The 22,270-nt window shown below is 34.9% G+C and overlaps 3 protein-coding genes across 8 annotated transcripts in view; 1 reads left to right on the top strand and 2 right to left on the bottom strand.

Moving 5' to 3' along the window:
- The window catches only part of LOC106124358 (neuroglian), a 28,410-nt gene extending 19,712 nt beyond the window's left edge, over positions 1-8,698 (bottom strand). For both annotated transcript variants that reach the window (XM_013320928.1, XM_013320929.1), the window contains exons 1-3: positions 8,583-8,698; positions 8,138-8,223; positions 6,961-7,087 (exon numbers count right to left, since the gene is read on the bottom strand). In XM_013320928.1, the coding sequence (XP_013176382.1) occupies positions 6,961-7,087; positions 8,138-8,195 (185 nt within the window). In that variant the 5' untranslated portion in view covers positions 8,196-8,223; positions 8,583-8,698. The remainder of the gene's footprint in view (positions 1-6,960; positions 7,088-8,137; positions 8,224-8,582) is intronic.
- Positions 8,699-9,074: 376 nt separating this feature from the next.
- LOC106124662 (uncharacterized) lies at positions 9,075-11,370 on the top strand. 4 transcript variants are annotated; one of them, XM_013321555.1, is made up of 3 exons: positions 9,075-9,209; positions 9,571-9,729; positions 10,200-11,370. In XM_013321555.1, the coding sequence occupies exons 2-3, from the start codon at positions 9,672-9,674 to the stop codon at positions 11,321-11,323; spliced, it is 1,182 nt and encodes a 393-aa protein (XP_013177009.1). In that variant the 5' UTR covers positions 9,075-9,209; positions 9,571-9,671; the 3' UTR covers positions 11,324-11,370. The 4 variants fall into 4 exon arrangements, with proteins under 4 accessions (XP_013177009.1, XP_013177012.1, XP_013177013.1 ...); XM_013321558.1 differs by adding an exon at positions 10,029-10,065 and having other exon boundaries at positions 9,075-9,706; XM_013321556.1 differs by lacking the exon at positions 9,075-9,209 and adding an exon at positions 10,029-10,065 and having other exon boundaries at positions 9,651-9,729.
- LOC106124661 (scm-like with four MBT domains protein 2) lies at positions 11,364-21,782 on the bottom strand. 2 transcript variants are annotated; one of them, XM_013321553.1, is made up of 7 exons: positions 21,475-21,782; positions 15,211-15,621; positions 14,974-15,096; positions 13,592-13,720; positions 12,607-13,475; positions 12,342-12,517; positions 11,364-12,248 (listed from the first exon to the last, which is right to left on the bottom strand). In XM_013321553.1, the coding sequence occupies exons 1-7, from the start codon at positions 21,544-21,546 to the stop codon at positions 11,419-11,421; spliced, it is 2,610 nt and encodes an 869-aa protein (XP_013177007.1). In that variant the 5' UTR covers positions 21,547-21,782; the 3' UTR covers positions 11,364-11,418. The 2 variants fall into 2 exon arrangements, with proteins under 2 accessions (XP_013177007.1, XP_013177008.1); XM_013321554.1 differs by lacking the exon at positions 21,475-21,782 and adding an exon at positions 18,425-18,559.
- Positions 21,783-22,270: the final 488 nt, after the last annotated feature.

Here is a 22,270-nt window from a genome sequence, read left to right as displayed (position 1 = left end):
TAGTAACAGTAAGAAGAATATCTATTACGTATATAGGGTATTTTTCAAATACTTAAAACAATTGTTAAACTTAAAAAAGCCTTCAAAAATAAAATTTAAAAATTATTTAACTTTATGACTAAAGCTAATTACTAAAATAAATATTTTTGGGGAAATGTTGTAGTTTCAGGCTAAGTAATTAAGTTGCCTCGCCTCATGATATTAAATTACATTTTCAAGGCTATCGTGAACAACATTATAAAACAAGAGCATAATATTTTCAACACAACTGAAATTAGTTCACAATTTAGTATGCACTAGTTACTGAAAGTAATAAAGTACTTACGAACTTACGACGCAATTTGTCATGACTATAAAAATACTTTTATAAAAGTACTATAATGGCATTATGTCAAATTAAATGTAAACATAATTTTTATTTTAATAAAAAAATTAAGGTTCAGAATTTTTGTAAAGAAATCTTATACATAGAAAAGAAAGCCGTGTTAGTTATAATACACTATTAATAACACAAGAACGACTTTACCAATATGGCTGAAAATTGGTGAGAGGGTAGTTTAGAGCCAGGAGACGGACATAGGATACTAGTTATTCATTTTTTTTTATATTTTTTTAATTTATGCCTTGAAGGGCTACTTTTTATTTAACTTACTAATATTATAAATGCGAATGTTTAGATGGATGTGATGTGTGTGAATGGATGGGTGGGTGTTTGAAGATATCTCTAGAACGGCTGAACAGATCTCGATAAATACGTATAGAACATAGTCTGAAAGAACACATAGGCTACAGTAATTAAGTTTTTTTTACATATCCACGCGGACGGGGTCGCGGGCGACAGCTAGTAATAATATGAAAATGTCTGGTATACAATTTACAAGTAAAAGAAATCAAATCCCAGCTATTAGATACGCATAATGGCATACGCTTGCATTATATACCACGACTCGTGGAAAGTCTAGGAAGTGGTTTAACGACCACGTCTAAGAGGCTTAGTATCAGTTTACGTGTAGAGCCCTCGAGTGAGTCGGGGGACGTTCGAGCCTTTTTACCACATTACGTCGTGTGGAAGTATGGTCGGCGCCGCTGTGACTGGCTCAAACAACCCTTACACTCCCCCCTCTTCCCCACCATCATCATACGCAGACTGCATCACAGACATTTCTATAATTATATGACAACTTTAATGAGTTTACTGAAATACTTCATCTGTGTATTTACAGACATTCTATGATGTGAACAGTCAAAGAATTAAATTCGCTACCCACATAGGATCGAATATCGCAGAGCAAGCTGTCAGGACACGTTTTCGACTACAACGTAAATGTTCTAGACTGTACATTATGACCACAGTACGACAGTAAACATTTTCTTCTGCTCATGAGTATACCGGTATGAACTTTAAGGAGATTATAAATATAGTTGTATGTATATTAGTAAGTAAGGAACCTTGTTCATCTATATTAAGATCCCCTACTTCGGAATAATCACATATGGAATGGAAAAAGGTTGTTTAAAGCATTCTGCGAACATCAAACGTTAATAGAATAATGTTCAATTTTATTTATTTAATTTTCTCAATAAAATTCCGACTTGAACCATGAATAACAAAGCTTTGAAATTAAAATGAAATCATACGCTTTGCCAATATTCACTGACCTTTTGCGTAAGCATTTACAGCTGATGATATCACTGTTTTTAATATACAACATTTTTTAATGTTAAATTTTTAAGTATATTACGTTTATTTATAACTTTTAAATAGTAAGGTAAAAGACCATAGAGTTGCAATCCAGAAATTACGATGATTTTTTATAGCAATTTATTTTAAATAATAATTGAATTAACGTTTAATTTATTTACTATTATTACATATTTTATCGTCTTATTCTAATGTTTGTTTCATGTTATATTAAAAAAAATGCATTTTTATTTATAATAACTTTAAATGCATCGTCAATCTCGGTCAATTAAAATCGCTTTAAGTTTTATTATCTTGAGTCATCACGGGGCCATACTAGCGCCTCAACCGACCAGTTTGTCGAGCTCTTTATTTAGAAGTGGTACCAACAAGCAAGCAACGCATCTCCGTATCTTCCGGTCCACGTTTCGGAATACATGTTTGAGCAACGGTTAATTTGGCGAACATGTATGACGTCACAAGCTTACTTGATGATATAAAATTATTAGAATTTATACTTTAATTTATTTCCATTTTTGCGGATTAGTAGATACACAGAACCAGTTTCTATATACAGTTCTCTTATATGTATAGTAATGGCCTGTGATAATGCAGCTTGAGAGATAGAACGTAATTCTTAATGTCTACGACAAAGCGGAACAATGTATTCAGCAAGCGCGGTCTGAGCAGACGACTATAACTGGATGCATAACGAATGCATCGCCCTCGCCGTCGCCGATGTAAGGACATTATTGCAAACAAAGCTGTTAACCGTGATTTTGCACTGCCGAATTCACATCAAACATGTTTTTATGTGAATGTTACGACAGTGCAAACTCACAATAAGCTGTGCTGAGACGACTTGCAGCAATACAATGTAAACAAATGGTTCAAGTGCATCTGCATGACGTCACTTCGAGAAAGGGTAAGGACGAAACTGATGTTGCTTTTTGAAATAGTTGAAGACAAATACTTTTAAGCTACGGTCTGATAGAAATAACGATCTTTTAAACTTGATTGATTTGAGACAGACAAATTTCTTCTTTAGACTACTATCTCTACGTACTGCCAACCGACTCCATGATCATTACGATAAAATAATATTTGTATGATCAATTAGCTAAAACCTTAAGTCCACATTACACCATCATAACAATCAAAATTAATCGCATGATTATTCACCGAATTATTTAATGGCGATGATCAGGCGGCATCTTAAAGACATAATATAAACACGTGGCCCGACCTCGGCGTTACATTAGCCTGAGCCCTTCACACGAGACCAGTCCGAGGTGATGACATCAACTCGACTAGTTCGATTCTATTTCTGCCGCCTGACACACCTTGTTGTTGGTAACAGCATGCACAGTTCCATGAAAATGGGTCGGCTGTGTGTAATCTTACCACCGGGGTTAAGTATACCACATTTATTGAACATGATTACGTGCTCTTGACCAACATATTAGAAATAGTCTAGTAAGACCGTAAATCAGTTCAATTGTCATTTTATTTACTTTGTTTTCGCGTATTTTACGATCGAGAATGGGGATAAGTTATAAACAAAAGACTGTAATGGTGTAGATTTTGATGTTACATACATAACACAAGAGTTTGCTTAGGGTCAAAGTGTTGACTTTTTTTTTCAAAGACCAATGCAAGAACCATAGGGTGCTAGAAGCAAGGGTTACCTCTATTTTTTCACAACCCTAGTTGGGCACCCTATCAGACTATTTAACAATGCAGTCAATTGTAACTGCAGGTAAACTTTATTACAAATTTACGCGTAGCAGTAACAACCCTAGGTGCTAAGTAGCTCTCATTTAAATATGCAAGCCAGAATTGTGTGCATCATGTTTACTTAAGTTTCATTTCATGTTAGATCTCCCTTGACGAATGTGGACCCCTACTTTGATATGTCTAAGCTTCACACTACACTTCAAAATTCTATTTTAAACTCTTGGTTAAAGCATATACAAGATAAAACAAAAATTTCGTCATTTTACAAAATATTTCTCGCTTTTATTCTGATACAACAAAAAATTTAAGGTAAAACAATACTTCCCCAGCGTTGAATTACGTAAAGTTTTAAAACAATTCATTTGTTCAAACTGGCTGACGTATAAATGCAAAGTTCAGAATGAAAACAAGTAAAAAGTATAAGAGAACTTTCAACTTTTCACAATTTCGCAACGCAACCGCGTCCGCAATGAAAATAGCCCCTCGAGCTTTGGCAGAAAATGCTTATGGAAGTAAAATTTATACCTGAGTGAACTTTAAATTGAAATATCACTTTAAGTTGATCAGTTATAACAGCTTTAAAATTATGAACCGTTTAAGTAAATTTACTTTGATTTATACAGAAATTTCAAATCATAAATCTGCTTTGAATTGAAAACCATACTTTGTGGAAACTTCCTAACATTCTGCGTTTATTAGTAAATCAAAACAAGTAAAAGTTTAGTCAGTCAATGCCGTTCGCTGGCCCATCTCGTACACAATAGGATAGGAATAGATGACATTGTCGTGCACTACTTGGCTGGACCCTCGATTGCTACAACTGCCAATATACTCTAGCTAAATGCATTTCAAATATTTTTTACGATACGTTGGCGTCCAAGACGAGCTTCACATTACTAAGAAGAACCTTTCCTTAGTACTACTGCTACTTACTTACTGCAATCGATTCTTAGTAAAGTCATGGACAACATCTAGTTGGTTGAGACCTCTCTGCCGCTTAAACATACATAGTAAAAAATGTATGTACGGCAATGGACGGGCAGCAAGCCAGCAACCTTCGTCACATTGTTTACATTTCACATTATAACGCGTATTCTTAACTGGTTTAATATTAAACTATGGAATTAAAATTATAAACAAACATTTATTTAACTCGCATGTCTATTTACTAGCGATATTTAAGCAATGGTTATGACATTTTTTTTCATTAAAGTATATTAGATATCACGAATTATAATATTAAAAAAGCCACTATGGATCGAGGTGACGACTGGCGACGAAGGTACATGCACTTTATTTACTGGCCCGTAGTTTACTCATTTTTTTTATTCATTACTGGACAAAATCGTCAATTGTTTAAGGCTGGAGACAAAAACTTCAAATTCTTATTTTTTTCTTAGCCTATACAGACAGAATTATATAAAACAGTGGTGACTTATTTATTTACCTACGCAATCCAATACTGCAGGTACACAGCCAGTGATAGCGGCGCCCGGCTGAAATACGTCAATTTGTCCTCGGGGAGTAATCAAGTTTCGTTTGTATATTGCAAAATGTCCAAGCTTTTTGCACTATCATCACCGTTATCGTAACACAGAGTATTTATAAACACACAAATCATTTATTATTATTGTTTACTATTTAAATAAATCAAAGTAAAAATAAAGATCTGTCAATTCTTAAACTTTCCATTATAGGGCGCCACCGCTTACGAAATCCACGTCCGAAAATTATTAATTGGGCAATAGAACGATTGTTATACGAAAGGTCGGAGGTTCATTCAACTCCATTTCTATAACGAGATGTGGTAAGAGTAACTCAAAAATACATAGTATATATCACAATTAATATTTTTTTTGAAAATATAAAGAATATTGACTTAAAACCAAACTTAAACTTAATCTTATTTTTCCCTACCAATGGTGAAGATTTATTTCAGATTTTTCACTGAGTCTTATTAAATTTCATTTCTGAATAAATCATATTTCCATGTTATTAGGTCAACAACTATACTCTGAGTACTCTGGCAAGTCTGAGGCTGGCTGGCGCGATGCCGCAGAACATGTTTATAGCACTGGGTCAATGTTTATTGCCGACCTATTAAAATATTAACGTTTGTCTTAAAAACTAAGTTATAAACAGATTTCAATTAATAAAAGTTTATAACTAGACAGTTTCAGTAAGAGAACTAACAAAAACATAAATTTCGTATATTTAGTTACTCTAGTATACTAATTGTTGGGCACTCAATAACTAAGAAAAGATATTGAACAATATTTCATAAATACGTAAATTTTCATAAGGTTTAAGTAAATGATTATTTAATAGTTTACTATAATAGTACGCACACGAAGACGGGGTGAAGCGCTTGTACAATATTTATAAAAAGAAAACGTATATTCAAACAACAATTTGAGGGAACAGTGACCAGGTAGGCTTAGCGTAGAGTGTACCATCCAAAGAACAGGTTACTTAATGAATATCTTAACATAGACCTACAATCCTGCCTTTCATCGCGTAAGGAGTCTCAAGGAAAGTCGGTCTTGCGCGCATTCAGAGCGGACGAGAGTTTTTATACATTTTTAAAGTAGCTAAATGAAACTCTTCGCGATATAGGATACAGGACTAAAGAAAGTAGCACTTGTAACTATGAAACATGAGTTTTAACTATTGAAAGTTTACTTCAATCAAGGGAATATTAATATGTGTAAAGTGACGCTCAGGATTGCAAATAACAAGAAACTTTAAGCATAAATTTTAATAAAGCGATATATTATTTTGTAGTAATGTGCATTGAATGTGGTTCCATCATATAATTTACATATCACATACATCTTGTTCAATTTGTTTGCTTAACAATAAAACATTGATGTATATAACAATGGCAGTATGTAGAGTTGAAATAAAAGTGCATAAATATGCATTTAACTATGCTTAATTGTGTCGGTAGGCGCCAATACTGATCATGGGACATAAAATGTTAGCGGTAACACATGGTCGAAAGTAATATTTAATTACATTTGGAGATCTTTGCTTATATATATGTATTTACAATATATACCATCAAACGGAATGTAGTTGCTAGGGATATCGCTTCTTCATTTACTGTTATATATATACTATACCTCAACTCCATACAGTATTGAATAAGAAAAAATTAAAAACATTCACACTATTCCATTCCAATAAATCTGACATTGATAAAAGAGTATATCAAACTATTTAACAAAAAGAGTCACATTTTTTTTTAAAGAGAAGGGGGCAAATGACCTGAGGGAACACCAAGGTGCTCAACAACATCCATGGACATCTGCAACACCAGAGGATCTGCAGAAGCGTTGCTGGCTTTTAAGGAAATGGTATGCTCACTTCTTGATGATCCCTAAGACGTATTGGTTTGGAAATACCGCCGAGGACAGACCATTCTATAAGGCGGCTGTGCAAGGCAAGAAATTGCGTGGTGTATAAGATATTTTGTAATTTAAGTCTGTAGTCTCATGGAATGACAGACAAAAAAGTGTGTTTTATTAATATATACATACTTTGGTGCCGGTTCTCCTTCTGCTTCACATTCAATTATGAATGGTTTGTCCACTTCCCCCGACTGCGCAACTTGGAACAGCAACTCCTCTACTGTAGGCTGCTTTACGATTCTTGGCGGTGATGTCACTACCCAAAAAAGTAAAGCATTATTAACTCACAGGGCGAATCAGTAGCAGCAAATAAAATGTTAACACAATAATAATTGCAAGTTAGGCACAAAATATTCTTATAGCTTGCCCGAGAAGAGCCTCCCATATAAAAACAGGAAAAGTAATTGTTATCCTCAATGTTGCCCTTGATCAGGAACCAAGCATATTTATTCAATCTAATTGTGTTTTCAGTATAATTGATTTTAATAAACTATTTATACATATTGAGTACAAAGTTGAAAGGATCAGATGATAAAGATGAAATCATAGCAAGGCAAGGACACATCAATTGAGCAATTGCTAATCTAGATCATTGTCTAATGTGGTTTTTATTGAATTACTTCTCTCATTCATTGTTATGAATATATCCCATTCATAACTCTAATATTGAATGCAATTAATATCTTACAATTTCTATTACTATTTGTAAGTAAAGAAACATATTCTATGTAAAATGTAGTTAATAAATAAATCGGTAGCAGTTAATTTAACAATATTGAGAACATGCAAGATAAGCTGCCTAAGGAATAAATCACAAGAAATCAGCATGATGATTGACTTTTCATATATGGCATAAAACTCTATTTATTGCTAGCTAGTATTTTATGTGCAATTTCATATATAACATTGTATTTTCTGATTGGAATCCAACTTATAATACATGTTTTACTATTAAAGAAAGTATGAAATTTAATTTTATTTATTTACTGAGTCTATCTTTGTCAATATCAAATCAATCTGAATATTTACAGCATTGGCATGTTGATATTATACACAGTATTTACAAGTTTAATGGTCAAATATTACATTAATATTTGGATAAATAATGCCAATTACAGCTGTTCGTAATTAAAACTTTAGGATAGATCCAAAGGGTAGCTTTTATGGTAAAAAATAAAAGTAGATGTTTAAATTACATGAAGATCTATTTTACTTCTAATTGGCAAAAGTTGAATGAACTTATTGCATACAAACAAGCACTATAAACAATTGCCAAAGTACGATAGTGTAAACGTAAGATACTCACATAGCGCTGCCGCCTGGGACACTATCACGAACAAACAAATCAACTTATATGTATCCATGGTTGATGTGTTCCGCAGCCTCGTTTATCTAGTAAGAAACGAAACAAACTATTTAAGAGACGCTAAAACACATTTCTCCGGCTCCGGCACACCGCACACATGTCTACCACACTCGATGACCTAATCCGAGTAAAGCTCTTACAATGACAACACCCACTAAAAATAGACGCGTAGGGAATTTGTAAATAATATTTAACTACACACAAATCATTTAAAAACTATTAACTCGAAATGAAAACAATCGAGTAAAACATAAGAAAAAAATTGTAAAAAATACGCAAAATTTAATAGTATCAGTTGAGAACACTGAGGTCGATGGCACAGTTAGTATTAAGCCGTATAGTTCATTGGTTATAACTATGGGACTTTTATTTATAATTTTATTACCTAAATGTGTTTCTTATAATAATATCATTTCGGTAATTCCAAACGAACTGTATTTACTGAATTAAAGGCGGGGCCTTTGAGATTCTCGTTTTCGACAGTGATCAATTTGATCATAGACTATAGCTAGACCATAAACCAGCCGTGGTTGGCCATAGATTATGGAAAACCATAACTTTTGGCCATTGATCGCTATCAATGGATTGGCTAAAAGACGTGGTAATTTGTGCCTATTTGATTTACCGTTTTGGCGCTAATGGTAGCAGTTTGTAGCGGTGATGACGTTTCGAACTAATATGTTAAACAGATAGAATTAGCTCGTAACATCAACATGCGCGTTTAAATCGGAACGGAGCGGAAGCTGTCATTTCCAAGCAGTCGCCTATCCATTTTTAGAAATCAGTGTTACCATGGCAGTGTCAATCACTGTCGAATTTCGTCGTTTTGTCAAAGTATTTTTCTATATTTTTTTTTTGGAATCGCTGTGTAATTTTTCAGATCTAAATTATTTCATGTGAAAAATATTTATAGACGCAGACAAAAATATATATTAACGCATTGACGTAGAAGTAGAATGTTGCAATGTCAATGGAGATTGTGATGCCCTCATAACAGAGTTGATATCTTTTGGTCAGGCTAAACTTTAATTGTAATGGTGGAGTTTGCGTTGACCACTATAATGAAACAATATGTACTAAATATAATAAAGTAGATCAATGTTTTCAAACCGCCTTCACAGCCTAACACCTCGAGTCGCGAAGGGTAGTTTATAAAACACTGAGCTCGATAAAGCTAAAGTTACTTTTTCTACTAAAACTTACAACGCTCTGGCGTTATAAGTTTTAGGGGTAATATTAATCGGGGTTCTTATTTCTTTTTCACAACTGTTTACTCTTTAACTTATAATTCACTCTCTTTAAACGAAATTTAAACCTAAGTTTTCTATCAAATATTATTAATAAAAATAACTTTAATTCTTCTTGATTAAAAGCTGTGTATCTAGGTTAAGTTGTGTTGTGCACTCAGATTACAATTAAGAAAAAGACAACGTCAATTTTTTACCAATTTATAAGAAATTGCAAGAAATTCTATATGTCATATATTTTTTGGATCCCAAATTTAAATAGGTATAGTTTTGTAATCTCACTTTGTGAGTATAGTATACTTTTATATTTTAATTTTATAAATAAATTTCAAAGCATAAAATTTTATTTTGTCATTACTATTTCTTTCAAATTTTGATAATTTACTGGATGATGCAGTAATGACAAGGAAAGAAAGGGACTTGCTGTAGTTATCAATACGAGCACATATGTACATCCAGCAGTGAACGACTATCGACTACAAAGAACAAGCGCAATGCCATGGCCTATAGGTGGATCTAGTCAGCGAAAACTTACTTAACGATATTTTTTTTTAATTTTATTAAAGTGTTTAATTTTTTGTTAGTTTCAAATATCCTGTTTATCGTCACCATCAACAATGAGTAAGTAAATAAAATTAGACTAGCACTGTGCCCAATGTTAATGGGATTCCTCCGTGACGCGTGTTTTCCAATTTTAATCTATAAGTTGTAAATATAGAGTATGATATAACTATACTGAGTAATTTCTTTTTCAGGTGACGAAAGTTTGTCTATTCAAAGACTTTGCAGTTCAGTAACACAATCTTGTAAAGGACCAACACACACTAAAAGTTACAGATCTGACACCGATGTATTATTATCGACAACATCAGTAAATAATCGTAACGACGATCGCTACAGTATTATGTCTAAGCAATATTATAAAATGTATGAACACGATGAGATTCCCGTTCAAGATAACACCGGCTTCAGTATCTTAAGTAAATCTGGGGAAACTGGAAAAGGCGATAGAAAACTTAAGTCTGGAACAACACTAGATTTGGAACAAATAGAAATGAACCTAAATAACACACTGTCTTATAATCTTCATGCGGATAGCAGCTTCGCGCCCAGCCTTGAATCGAATATAAAACTCTTCAAGACTACAGTACAAGAAATTTTTGATAAATTCTACCACTGCATGAGCGATATTGAACAATATAAACTACGATTCAATAAAATATTAACAAAGATAAAAGACGATCCGATTACGGATATGGAAAACTTTATAAAAGATATGCTTCAAGATATTATTTCGTCCGATTCGTCCGTTTCTTTCCCCGATTCAAAAATACCGAGAGCTTTGTGTAGTAAGGACGCGACGGTGGAGGTGAATTGTGAAGCTAACGAAAATTACAAGCCCTCTAGAAGCAATCTGTATCCTGAAGGATTGAAAACAACAATCGAAGCATACAGAAACGACAACTACAAGTCCGATTCCAACACAGACGACGTCAGTTCCAGTCACAAGTCCAAGAAAGGAGTCTTCTATATAAATCTTCTGAACAGCCACCGCTGCGTTCAGATCAAACTGAACAACCGCGACATGGTCTCCGAAATAAACATCCGCGATCATATGGTGAAAGATGACAAAATCGACGAAGCCGTCTCGGCCGATAACATTAAGAAATTAAAAGCGAAAGAAATGGAAGCGATGTCTTTGAGAGATCGGAACGTGGACCAGGGCGACGAAAAGGACATTCCGGTGAGAATCGCAAATCCAAAGAAAAATATTCACCTAGATCAAGATTTTACTAATGACGTGGACGATGAATCAAAGCGTTCAATAATTTATAAAATATGTAACTACTTTTGCAAGAAATTACGCAGGGCTTGTTGAATTTGGTTCCGTGGTGTTGTATCAATAAAAGTTGTTTTGGTCTGGAATTAATTTATTTATGGACTAGACAAAAGTAACAATACGCCGGCGACAAGTCAGGGCGCGGCCTCCTCGAAGTTGTCTATGTAGTACCAGCGGACGAGGGCGATGTGCTTGCAGAGCTGCAGCGCGAATTCCTTCTTCATGTGCAGGAACTCCCTGATGATGGGCAGGTCGAGCATGATGAAGGCCTGGCCGTCGATCTCCTCCTGCTTCATCTTGTCGGCGATGAGTTTGCAGTCGTCGGTGCTGCTGAGGTAGGCGTAGACGTCGTCGACGCTCCAGTGCAGAGGGTTGGGGGCGAGCTTGGCGCGGCCCCGGATCCAGGAGAGGGCGGCACGGCGCTCGAGCGCGGCGTCGGAGGGCGGGGGGTCGTAGGAGGCGCAGCGCAGCTTCTTCAGCTCGGGCTCCTCGGCGTCGGAGACGTCGGAGATGAGCTTGCCGCGCGACTGGCAGCTGCTCTCGTTGGTGTCGTGCTCGGTGTCGCTGTCGGGGCCGACCTTCTTGGCGCACGAGCTGCCGTACATCGTCTCGACGTCCTTCTTGTCCCAGTGCGCCTCCTTCATCTGCAGCGCGAAGTTGGGCAGCTTGGCGCCACGCGTCTTCATCTCGAGCTTGGGGTAGACGGCGCGCGGGTCGCGCTTCCTGCGGCCGGGGCGGCGACAGTCGGCGAGGCAGTCGGGGGAGTTGGGCCGCGTGCCGGACTCGGAGGGCGGCGTGGAGGCGGCGCTGTGTTCGCTCTCCACCGACTCGCCGTCCCTGTTCCCCTCGCTCTCCTGTGACGGCTGCATCTCCTTCTCCCGTTTCTCCGGGGCGGTGGTTTTCTTCTTTTTCCTCTTTCCGTTTACGCTGCCTTTCGGTCTGCCGCGGCGTTCAGTGCCATTATCTGTAATGGAAATAAAATAAAATGTTAACTTTAAATGTACAATAATTGTGAAAATTAAATATAAAAGTTAGATTCTGTGGTGAATATACTGACGGAATGTGGACTTGTCGACGATGTGACAGCGGTGCGGGCAGCCGGCGGGATACTCCGCGGGGCCGAAGAGCGCGGGGCAGGCCTGCAGACGCGCGCACACCGCGCCGCAGAAGGCGGGCACGTGCTCGCGCTCGCGCGCCACGCACACGTACGCGTGGTACGTGCTCGTCTTCAGCCTGCGCACCACATACACGACACATTTTATATTTCATCTTACGATCAAATATTAACTCCTAATAGCTTAAAACATAAGTAATGCGCTTACTTAGCCCGTAATAATTCCAATCTCATGCCTTCTTCGGGCGGTCCCTCGTGCTCCCAGTCTTTGAGCAGCTTGGCGGGCTTGTAGGAGGCGGAAATGATCTTGTTGAGGACCTCCTTCAGTACCAGGGAGAGGGGCCCGGGGCCGACGTGCTTGGGCAGCTGCGACAGCTTGTTCCTGCTGATGGAGGGGCCCGCGTAGCATTTGTAATTGAAATATATTCTATCGCACCACTCGCTCGAGGTCTTTATATCTTCCTTGACGGCGCCCTGCGGCTCCTCGGGCCGCTGCGGCCGCCTGTCGGAGGTGTCGGGGATGTGCAGCTCGTAGTTGTTGCTGTCGCACCAGCCCACAGGGAACAGCAGGTCGCTGTCCTGCGCGTACCAGTACTTCTGCGCGATGGGAATCAGCTCGACGCACACGAGGTGCTCCTCTATGGCGGCTATCGTCGCCACGTGGATCTCCTCCTGGCTCAGGGGGTTCACCGCTTCCAGTTTCATGTCCACCTCGATACCTTTCATCGGCTCCTTCTTTCCGAAACAGTACTCCGGAGCGGGGACGGACGACGTCATAGTTAGATACTCGTCCCAGTTGAAGGGTCCCTCTTTCCAGGTTTTGGGGGATTTGAGGGGGAAGTTGTGTTTGTGCGCCCAGCCGATGGGGAAGATGTAGGGGTGCATGTTGTCGCAGAGCCAGGCGGAGACGGGGGAGGTGGAGGTGTCATCTGCCGCCTCATCGGCCGTCACTAGGAAGTGCAGGTTGTTGAAGACGGTGGTGACGGTAGCGGGGCGCACGGTGCGCATGTCGCTGGGGCTCAACATCTCCAGCTTCATACCGGCCACGAAGCTGTGCGCCTCCTGAGTGGGCGCGGGCTGGAAATATTAATTATATTATTATTACCTCCTCTAAAACAATATACATTACATCATGATGATGAACCCTCAATTAACATGAAGTACGTCTGCATATGTTTTGTGTTCGTGTTCACCTGGAAGAGATCTGGTGGCGTGGGCTCCTTGATGGACTCCTCTGCGCTCTGCCTCAGCTGCGCGCTCAGCTTATTCTTGCAGGAGAACCGGTTGACCTTGCCCGGGTACTTGAACTGCCACGGCGAGCCCTGCATCCGTACACAGAAATACTTACTAATCGATTCAATACGTAACAAAAAATGCAATTGGAACAATTTTAAGCCCGATTTTATAATTAAGAAAATCGATGTAACGTAGAAATAGCCTTCTCGATGAATTAAATATATCGCGTTCATCATGGAATATAAATAGATAATTTGGTGGAGTACGATATTAATAGAAAAAAGGATTCCCTTTCTGGAATGTGTAGGCGTTACTTTAAATCAGGTAACCGTTTCTATTTGTAACCTTCTACAAAAATGTATCAACCTGAAATCTGATACGATTCGGGAAAAAATTAATTGACGGATCAATATCAATATTTAAAAATTAAAATATATCTAAAGAGTAAGATAAAACATGTCTACTGTCGAGTATTCATGACACTACGTGACAATGTCTCGATACCAAGAATTAAAAACTTCGAAATATGTAGTTTAGTATAGTCACGATAGTGCGTATTTCATTTTTTAACATAACTATAAACTTTGTTGTCTTAAACCAGACTGTCTTCGTGTAAATTTTTATCGAATTTGCTCCGTGAGGATAAACATTTCGTAAATGTGTTACCTACAGATTTTGTTATTATAATAAATTTTTATGACAGGCATTGTGCTCGGTACCAATTAATCCGAAAACAAAAAAGTTCATAGCATTTCAAACATTTTAGCCTGGTTATCTGTCGATGAAAAACATAGTACAGGTTAAAAGGATAAGAAAGGTAAAAGATAAATCGATCTCATCTGCATTACAGAAATTTGTTGCTTACAGTAATAAACATATTAATTGCAAAATATATAAATTAACAATGACGATAAATTATAAATATAAACAAAGTAATGTTGGCTTGAGAAACGAGTCTTTGAAACATACGAGGTAAAACTGTGTCGATTTTATTTTTAATCTTGTTCCAGTTATTCCATTTTTTTTATTATCATTATATGTTTGTTGCGAAAAACAATACAACATTGTTCATCTCATAGAAAAACCGTGGAATACAGATATTTGGACTTAAGGTTTACGAAAACCAAGCGCAAAATACTCAATGTGGCCTTCCATCCTTCTGGTAATTTTAGAACACCCTGTAGGACGGAAACTGTATTAATTTTCGGATCTGAACTTCGCACGAGTCGTTGCGCAGAACATAAGGTGTGTTTGGGCATAGGAAGAAACGGGGAAAGGGCACAGTGCAGCGCGCACATATCCTTGGGTTGGCAATATATTTCAATAGAACTATACATACCTTGTTGGTTACGTAGCCGAAGCTACTGAGCCGAGGATTGGAGAAGAATATCCAGAACTGCTGCAGGTCTTCATCAGCGCCATCGTACCGCAGCAGGAGGCGACCACCTACGTTCTCGCATACCTATAATAATTTATCGATATCTAATTTGACAAAGCTGTAAAGAAAAATCTAAAAAAGCACACCGAACTCTTTGTTACGTCGAAGTCATAAAAAATGATTGTATTTTTAACTCACCGTAGCAATCCAATATCGGTAAGGATCATTGACGTTTTGTATTTCCACTTTCATGCCCACTTTTATCCTGTCGATGGGAGACATGCCCTTATTGTTAAGGGCTTCTATAGAGACCGATTGCCCTACTAGTAAGGCCTTCTTCATTATATCTATGATAGTATCACCGCATTTCTCATTTATTTCATCAGGTGGTTCCACCAATTCGTCATATTTTCCGCACCAGCCCAGCGGATGCACTTTAGTATTGGAAATGTCACACCAGAAGTCAGTGTCTGCCCCGATGAATTTGATCCTAAGGAGGTGACCACAGACCATGGTTATCTCCGCTATCCAGTAGATGTCGGGGTTGTTCTTGTGGCAGACTTCGAGGAGCATACCCTGTTTGATACCATTGTTGAGGCTGGCTTCGACCTGCAGCAATGCAAATGTAGATGTAAAGCAGAAATCTTACTAATCTTACTTCTAACTAATATCTTACTAATATTATAAATGCCAAAGTTTAGATGGTTGGTTGGATGTTTGTTTGAAGTTATGTTTCTTTTTAATTCTTCGCGGAAGAAGTCGCGGGCGAGCTAGTATCTTCTTATTAAAGAAAGTCAAACTTTGTTTACATCTCATAGTTATGTAAATATATGCAAACTTTACAAAATTAATTAAATATTCAATCTTATTAACAATTTCTCGATTTAATATTATTGAAATATGACTTATGTATGTACATATATTGAATGTTTATTTGCCGTAATTGCGCTCAAGTAGGAGGAAAGGGCGCGGCATTCGCTCCACCTCGTGCGCGCTACAAATACGATGGAAGCCGTAAACAATATAATTAAAGAGATGATTACCAAATGAAAAGTTAGAGCTTTAAAAAAACAGCGGCTTTAAAATATTTCGTATCAATTTAAGGTTTAATTTATACAGTTCCGTCAGTATCGAACGCTGATTGAATCTAGACACTGTACAAAATGTCTAGGCATCCTGGGAGTCGTTAAAGGGAGTAGGGAGGTGGGAGGAGGGAGCCGGGAGCGGTGCAGCTGCAGGGCGCATGTTATTTCGATATTGATTTGATTGAAGAGTGGCCGACGTGAGGTCGTTCAGGTGCTTGTTACATTAAAATTATTGCGCATTACGAGTCAAGTTCAATGTTAACTGTTTTGTTATTAATATTTATATGATGTTTAATAATATTTAAACTATAGCATGGAGGAAATCATAACGTGTCTTAATGCAAAATTTGTGTTCGAGTCAAAATCTAAAAAAAATCGACTAGATTTTTTGTTTTTACTTATCTATTCAACTTAAGTACTATTTATATCAGGGTATATTCCTATTCCATAACAAAAGACAGGAAAGTTTTTAAATTAATTATTAAAAAATAAATTAATATTCCAATTGCCAGTTATTTTTGCAACTCTCCTTGAGTTGAAAAGGATTTGAATTGATAGAAAATTTATCTTAATAAAAAAAATTACAGTCAAAAATAAAAGAAGGTAAACATGCAGCAGGCATTCAATCATAGAATCGAGCTGCATGGAATAAGAGACAAAGCTATCTGCATTTCGGGCTTACATCAGCGCACCCCTATCCGACCCACCCCAAACCGCCTACAGCACCCACCACCTACGCCGCCCACTTGTTGAGGCACACAGAGATGAAAATCTAGTAAGCTCGTTTTATTGCAAAATCGTACTCGATGTAATGTATTAAACATGTCGTTATTTTAACAAACGTTAGACGTTTAATCGAGTATTCTTCAACGTAAATAGGCTTTATACGGTTCACATAAAGCTTACCAAATATGATTTCGCATTGCTTATGTGCACACATAAATATACCGTAAATTGGACAAAACTGATAGGTATACATTCCATGTTATCATTTAGTTACCACAGTTTACCGCAACATACGTTATTAAGCTCCATAGCTATAATTTGACGCTGTTATTTTTATCAACAACTAGCTGTCGACCGCGAATAATTAGTATTATATGTTCCTCCAGACTAAGTTCTACATCTATGCCAAATTACTGCAAGATACATGCAGACATGCAAACGTTCGCATTTATAATATCAGTAAAAAGACATAAACAAATTGTTATTGTTCATCGTAACGTTGTTATATAAATAAAGTATACATATACAATTAGTTAGAACGTATATCATATATAAAGTGAAGTTATTCGAATAATATGAAAACATAACTATTGGGAAATAAGGTCAAACTGTAGTCTACGTGACTGGATTACATTTGAAGCTTTTATATCAAAACAGTCGGTGGCTCAGTGGTCAAGCACTTGACTTGCAATCTGCAGGTCCTGGGTTCGAATCCCGCCATGTACCAATGGGTTTTTCGATTTACGATTTACATATGTACATTTATCCGACGTTCTTACGGTGAAGGAAAACACCGTGATGCAACCTGCACATATCTGAGAAGAAATTCAAAGATATGTGTGAAGTCAACCAACCCGCACTTGGCCAGCGTGGTTGACTATGGCCTAATCACCCTTAACTTAGGGTGGGCTCCGAGCCCCTCGGTGGGGACGTATAGTGAGCTGACGATGATGATATCAAGACAAATACATCATGCTAATGCGACAAAGTAAAACGAACATGGAGAAGAAAATTACTTAAAAAAAATGTACCAATATTGTTGTATCTTTAATTATACATTTTAACGTGTAGCGAAAATTTTGCCAGAGTGGAACCTTACAGAGAGGTAAAGAATTCGCCAGCATTTTACTTCTAATGTAAACGTGGTAGATAGAATTTAAAACACATTTCACCTTATTCAAACACAAAGAACAACTTTTATATTTTATTTATTGTCTAAAATTATTTCATGACAAAATTTTACATTTATGCATTTTTTTATTTTGTTATTTATTGGAATAGTAAATTTTTCGGCCATAAACAAAATATGAACTGCTATACAAGCGTGTTTATAATTTTATTAGATTTTCTTTGTTTGCGATGAGTAAACATTTACTTTATCATCATAACAGTATTCAGAATTTTATACAAAAACAGCATCAAACAATAGACGTAATGACGAAAACATAATTCGACCTATTTCGTTGAATAACCTTCCCAAAAATATTAGCCGTGCTTAACGAAACGAGTAAACTATATTTATAATTTAGTTGCTTGAAACGATCAATGAGGTAAAAGGGACGGATATTCATGATACGAAAGAGAAGAAAAAACGTACTTACAATTACAACATTAAGGACGGCCTAAAAACGGAACTGATACAGGCTAATGATGATTAATCTTACTAATATTAAGAGGAAAAATTTAATTGTTTATTTGCATTAGGCTTGAAAACTATCGAACCGATTTGAAAAATTGTTTCACTGTAAACAAACTACACTATCCCCAGGCTAATATCGGATATATTTATTACTAGATTTTTTTTTTCCGCGCGGAAAAAGTCGTAGTCAACTGCTGAATAATATAATTAAGTACTAGATAGTAGGTCGCCCATTGGTCGACATTCGGTCATAATAAAACATTTTTAAGAACTTTTTATTAACTTTAACTGTATCAAATTCCTTCTCGGAATATATTTAAAAGGGGTGTACGAAATTTTCGCTTCACGTATATTTGCTTGAATACTCAATTAATTTTGCTATCGAATCTAATTGTGATATTACGGTCTCAATAATGGCTATTTTGGTTAAAAAAAACTTAGAGGATATATTCTTACATTGTTAATACTCTTTTTTTAATTCCAAATTATGCACATAAGCAAGCTTTAATAATTTATAAATCAAGGTGGTTACGAAAAGCGTGACCTTGTCGATTTAACTTTCATAGACTTTCGCTTTCGGTATATGGCGTTTGAATTATTTATACCAGTAACTGCTGTAACTATTCATTTATATATTAACTATGTATACAACACATTGATTTTATATGTTAACATGAAGGTCGATAATCAAACCAACGTAAAGTAATAGTCTATTTTTTGTTATGTTAAAGAATTTGAACATTTTAACGTTAAGTTAAAGATTTATTAAAGACAAAGAGAGAGAAAGAGAGAGAGAGAGTTGAGGCAAAGAAATTTATTTTCTTACGCAAATTAAATAAAAAAATCTTTTGTTACTATTTATTCATTTTAGAATAGTAGTGTTATTAAGGCAAAGCTAAAGCTTAAAAATAATGAAAGCTAATAAATTAGCTTTAATTATTTTAATAAATTAAATAAGTGTTTTTTTATAGATACTAAGAAAGAGCATTAAATTATAACTATTTTACTAAGAAAAGCTTTTTCTTCTTAAAACCAGGGCAAGTTTAATGTTTTCTTTAAGCAATACAATAATAAAGTACTCAAGAAACATGATGTGTTTTCACTGATGATGAATTAAAAACATATTGACCATAAATATGTTGCAGATCAACATATTTTACACAAAAATGCACATATACATAAATGATACAAAAACATAATTTAAGCATCTAAAATTCTCTCATAGAATATAAATTAAAAATATATAAAAGATAAAGATATAAAAGATAAAAATAAATAACAATTATCCATGTAGTTAAAATCTTGGTCAAAATTACAATGTTTTTGTGATCAAAGTATTATACTAAATATCTATTTTTATCAAAACAAAATTCTTCATGATTCAAATGTACTTTGATGTAACACAATTTGATTTAAAAGATTCTATTATATATTAAACAATCTGCATTAGATTTTAAAAAACCTAACAAAGAAAAGACTATTTCTTATTCAATATAAAATTGGATCGACACATTTTTAAAACCTTGAACCCACAATATTAAAAACAAGAAATTTACACCCCATGCTAAAATGTTTTAATTAGCCTCGGGCTATCTTAATATTATGAATCATTGTTTGTTCTAATTCTACCTTTCTTTTGTAAAGGTGCCAGCTGAAATCCAGCGCAGGGACAGTTTAATTTGTCATTGTTTCGCTGAGCTGCCTTCACTTTTACATCAAGTTTGTGTTTTGCATTTGTTTTATGTGTGATAATAAATTTTTTCTTAATAACTAGGTTGTTTAGTATTATTGTTTCGTCAAAAATCTTATATTAATGTTATAAAGAGAAAAGATTTATCAGTGTGCATTGAATAGGCTCAGATATAATTGAATGTTGGTAATATAGGCTATATTTATAACCAGATTTTTTAAATTCCAATCAGACAGAATTAAGGGCCATTGCTAGTACAGTAAGTCTGTATCCAGATCTGTTATTTGTTTACAAAATTCATTAAATTAAAAAAACAGATTATTTAATAATCTTTTTAGTATTGTTTGGATTGTTTTAGTTTATAAAATGTTAAGGAATTAAATAAAAATAATAAAAATTAATCACTTTAATTGGTGGAACAAAGTATCTTTATTTTGTTTATTTTTTTATTTTAACGTTTTAACACTTGTATTTTGCTTTAATTTCAACACTAATGTAAATATTTATGTGAACACTTAATTCATAATAAAAACTAGAATTAAGGGTACAAGGTACTAATAAATCTAAGTGTGTTTTTGAAGAAAATTGTACCATATTTATTTTTAAATATAATATGAACATGTGCAATTTTACTAAATAAATTAAAATGAAATACTATTTCTTTAATTTAATAAATAATTAATTTAGATAATTCATAGAGTTTCTTTATTTTTGCTCCATTAAGTACACTGAGTTTAAATAAAAATATTATTAAACTGATTTAAGCTAAAGGAAAAATAATTTTAAACAAGTATTTATTCTTGAGAAGAATTTAAAAATAATAATTAAAATCTTAGCTAAGTCTGATGCTTCCTAAAGTTATGCAACTTTACAAAGTTATTATGAAAATACAATTTATTAAAACATAAATTATTTACCTTTGTATTTTTAGGTTTTAAAATGAAAGATGGTTCTCCCATCTTTAATTATCATTATCAGAACTATTTTCACATTAACTGGTGATTATGTGGCAATAGAACAATCAAAATATGATACCGTATGGTAGACATAAAAAAATATTAACACTAAGAAGCGCAATCATATTTCAATTACTTAAAACCTTGAAAATTTTGTCGTGATCTAAAAATAGAGCATCCATATATCGTTATGTTAAGAATATTTTTTAGACTAACAAAAGATATCATTACATTACCAATTTAAACATATTTTTTAACATTTACATATTCCAACTTTCCCCGTTTAACTTGTTCTAAACTGTTATCTTCAAGTTAAGTTAATAAAAGTAATTAATAAAGTTATAAAAATGTTAAACTCGCACTTACATGGGAAAATAGTTCTTCGGGAACAGCAATGCTTTTATTCGTCTCTAAATAATTATTCCAATCAAACTCCATTTCTTACTCAAATCAAATTAATAATTTTGACATTTAATAAAATAACTATAATAATTAAAATAACAAATAATAAAGAAAGGTCGAACCAAGTCGAACTTGCTGCTTCAAATTTCAGTTCATTGAATGAAATTGAAATTCACCGACCTGCTGTTTCCTATCTCTCTTCTCGCCAGAACGAGTATAACAAATAACATCTATCTGTCTCTTTGCATCTCATGTTAAATGTATATAGTTATCTCATTTTTGTAGTTTTATGGAAAATGAGAAGAATAAAATTACTTTAAAGATTATTTTAACGATACCTGTATAACATTTTTATTATTATCTAAGCATACATATTGATAATTGTGAAAAGTAATAATAAAACACACAATTTACAATTAGGTGTCTTTTGAATATGTAAGAATTAACATGTCTTTTTAAATTGAATTTTCTAACTTTTTAATATAATTCTTTTCCAAACGATAAATAACCATTGCACTTAAATAATGAAATTAAAAAAATAAATCACAATATATGAGCAGTTTTATTGCGTAAAACGAAAAATACCTATTTTGTATTGTCATTTCAATTTGTCAAGAAATGAATGAAATATGTGAATGAACTGCGAATGAAATACTCATCGATATTCAATCTACATTTTACTTTTTTCATCGATTTGAAGAAAAATTATAATCGATTTCATTTATTCGTAGCAAATTCTAGTTATATTAATATTTTCGAC

This window comes from Papilio xuthus, unplaced genomic scaffold (genome assembly GCF_000836235.2).
Source record: "Papilio xuthus unplaced genomic scaffold, Pxut_1.1 DF825946.1, whole genome shotgun sequence".
In the NCBI taxonomy this organism is placed as follows: domain Eukaryota; kingdom Metazoa; phylum Arthropoda; class Insecta; order Lepidoptera; family Papilionidae; genus Papilio; species Papilio xuthus.
The sequence above is the reverse complement of the archived record's forward strand: the minus strand, read 5'-3'. Positions and strand labels throughout refer to the sequence as shown.

Coding starts and splice junctions, on each gene's coding strand:
- LOC106124662 (XM_013321555.1), top strand. CDS start 9,672: ATGTCATATATTTTTTGGATCCCAAATTTAAATAGGTATAGTTTTGTA. Junction 9,730..10,199: donor TAGTTTTGTAATCTCACTTT/GTGAGTATAGTA, acceptor TTTCTTTTTCAG/GTGACGAAAGTTTGTCTATT.
- LOC106124661 (XM_013321553.1), bottom strand. CDS start 21,546: ATGGAGTTTGATTGGAATAATTATTTAGAGACGAATAAAAGCATTGCT. Junction 15,622..21,474: donor CCGAAGAACTATTTTCCCAT/GTAAGTGCGAGT, acceptor GCATTGCTGCAG/GTCGAAGCCAGCCTCAACAA. Junction 12,518..12,606: donor TTGGAATTATTACGGGCTAA/GTAAGCGCATTA, acceptor TGTGGTGCGCAG/GCTGAAGACGAGCACGTACC.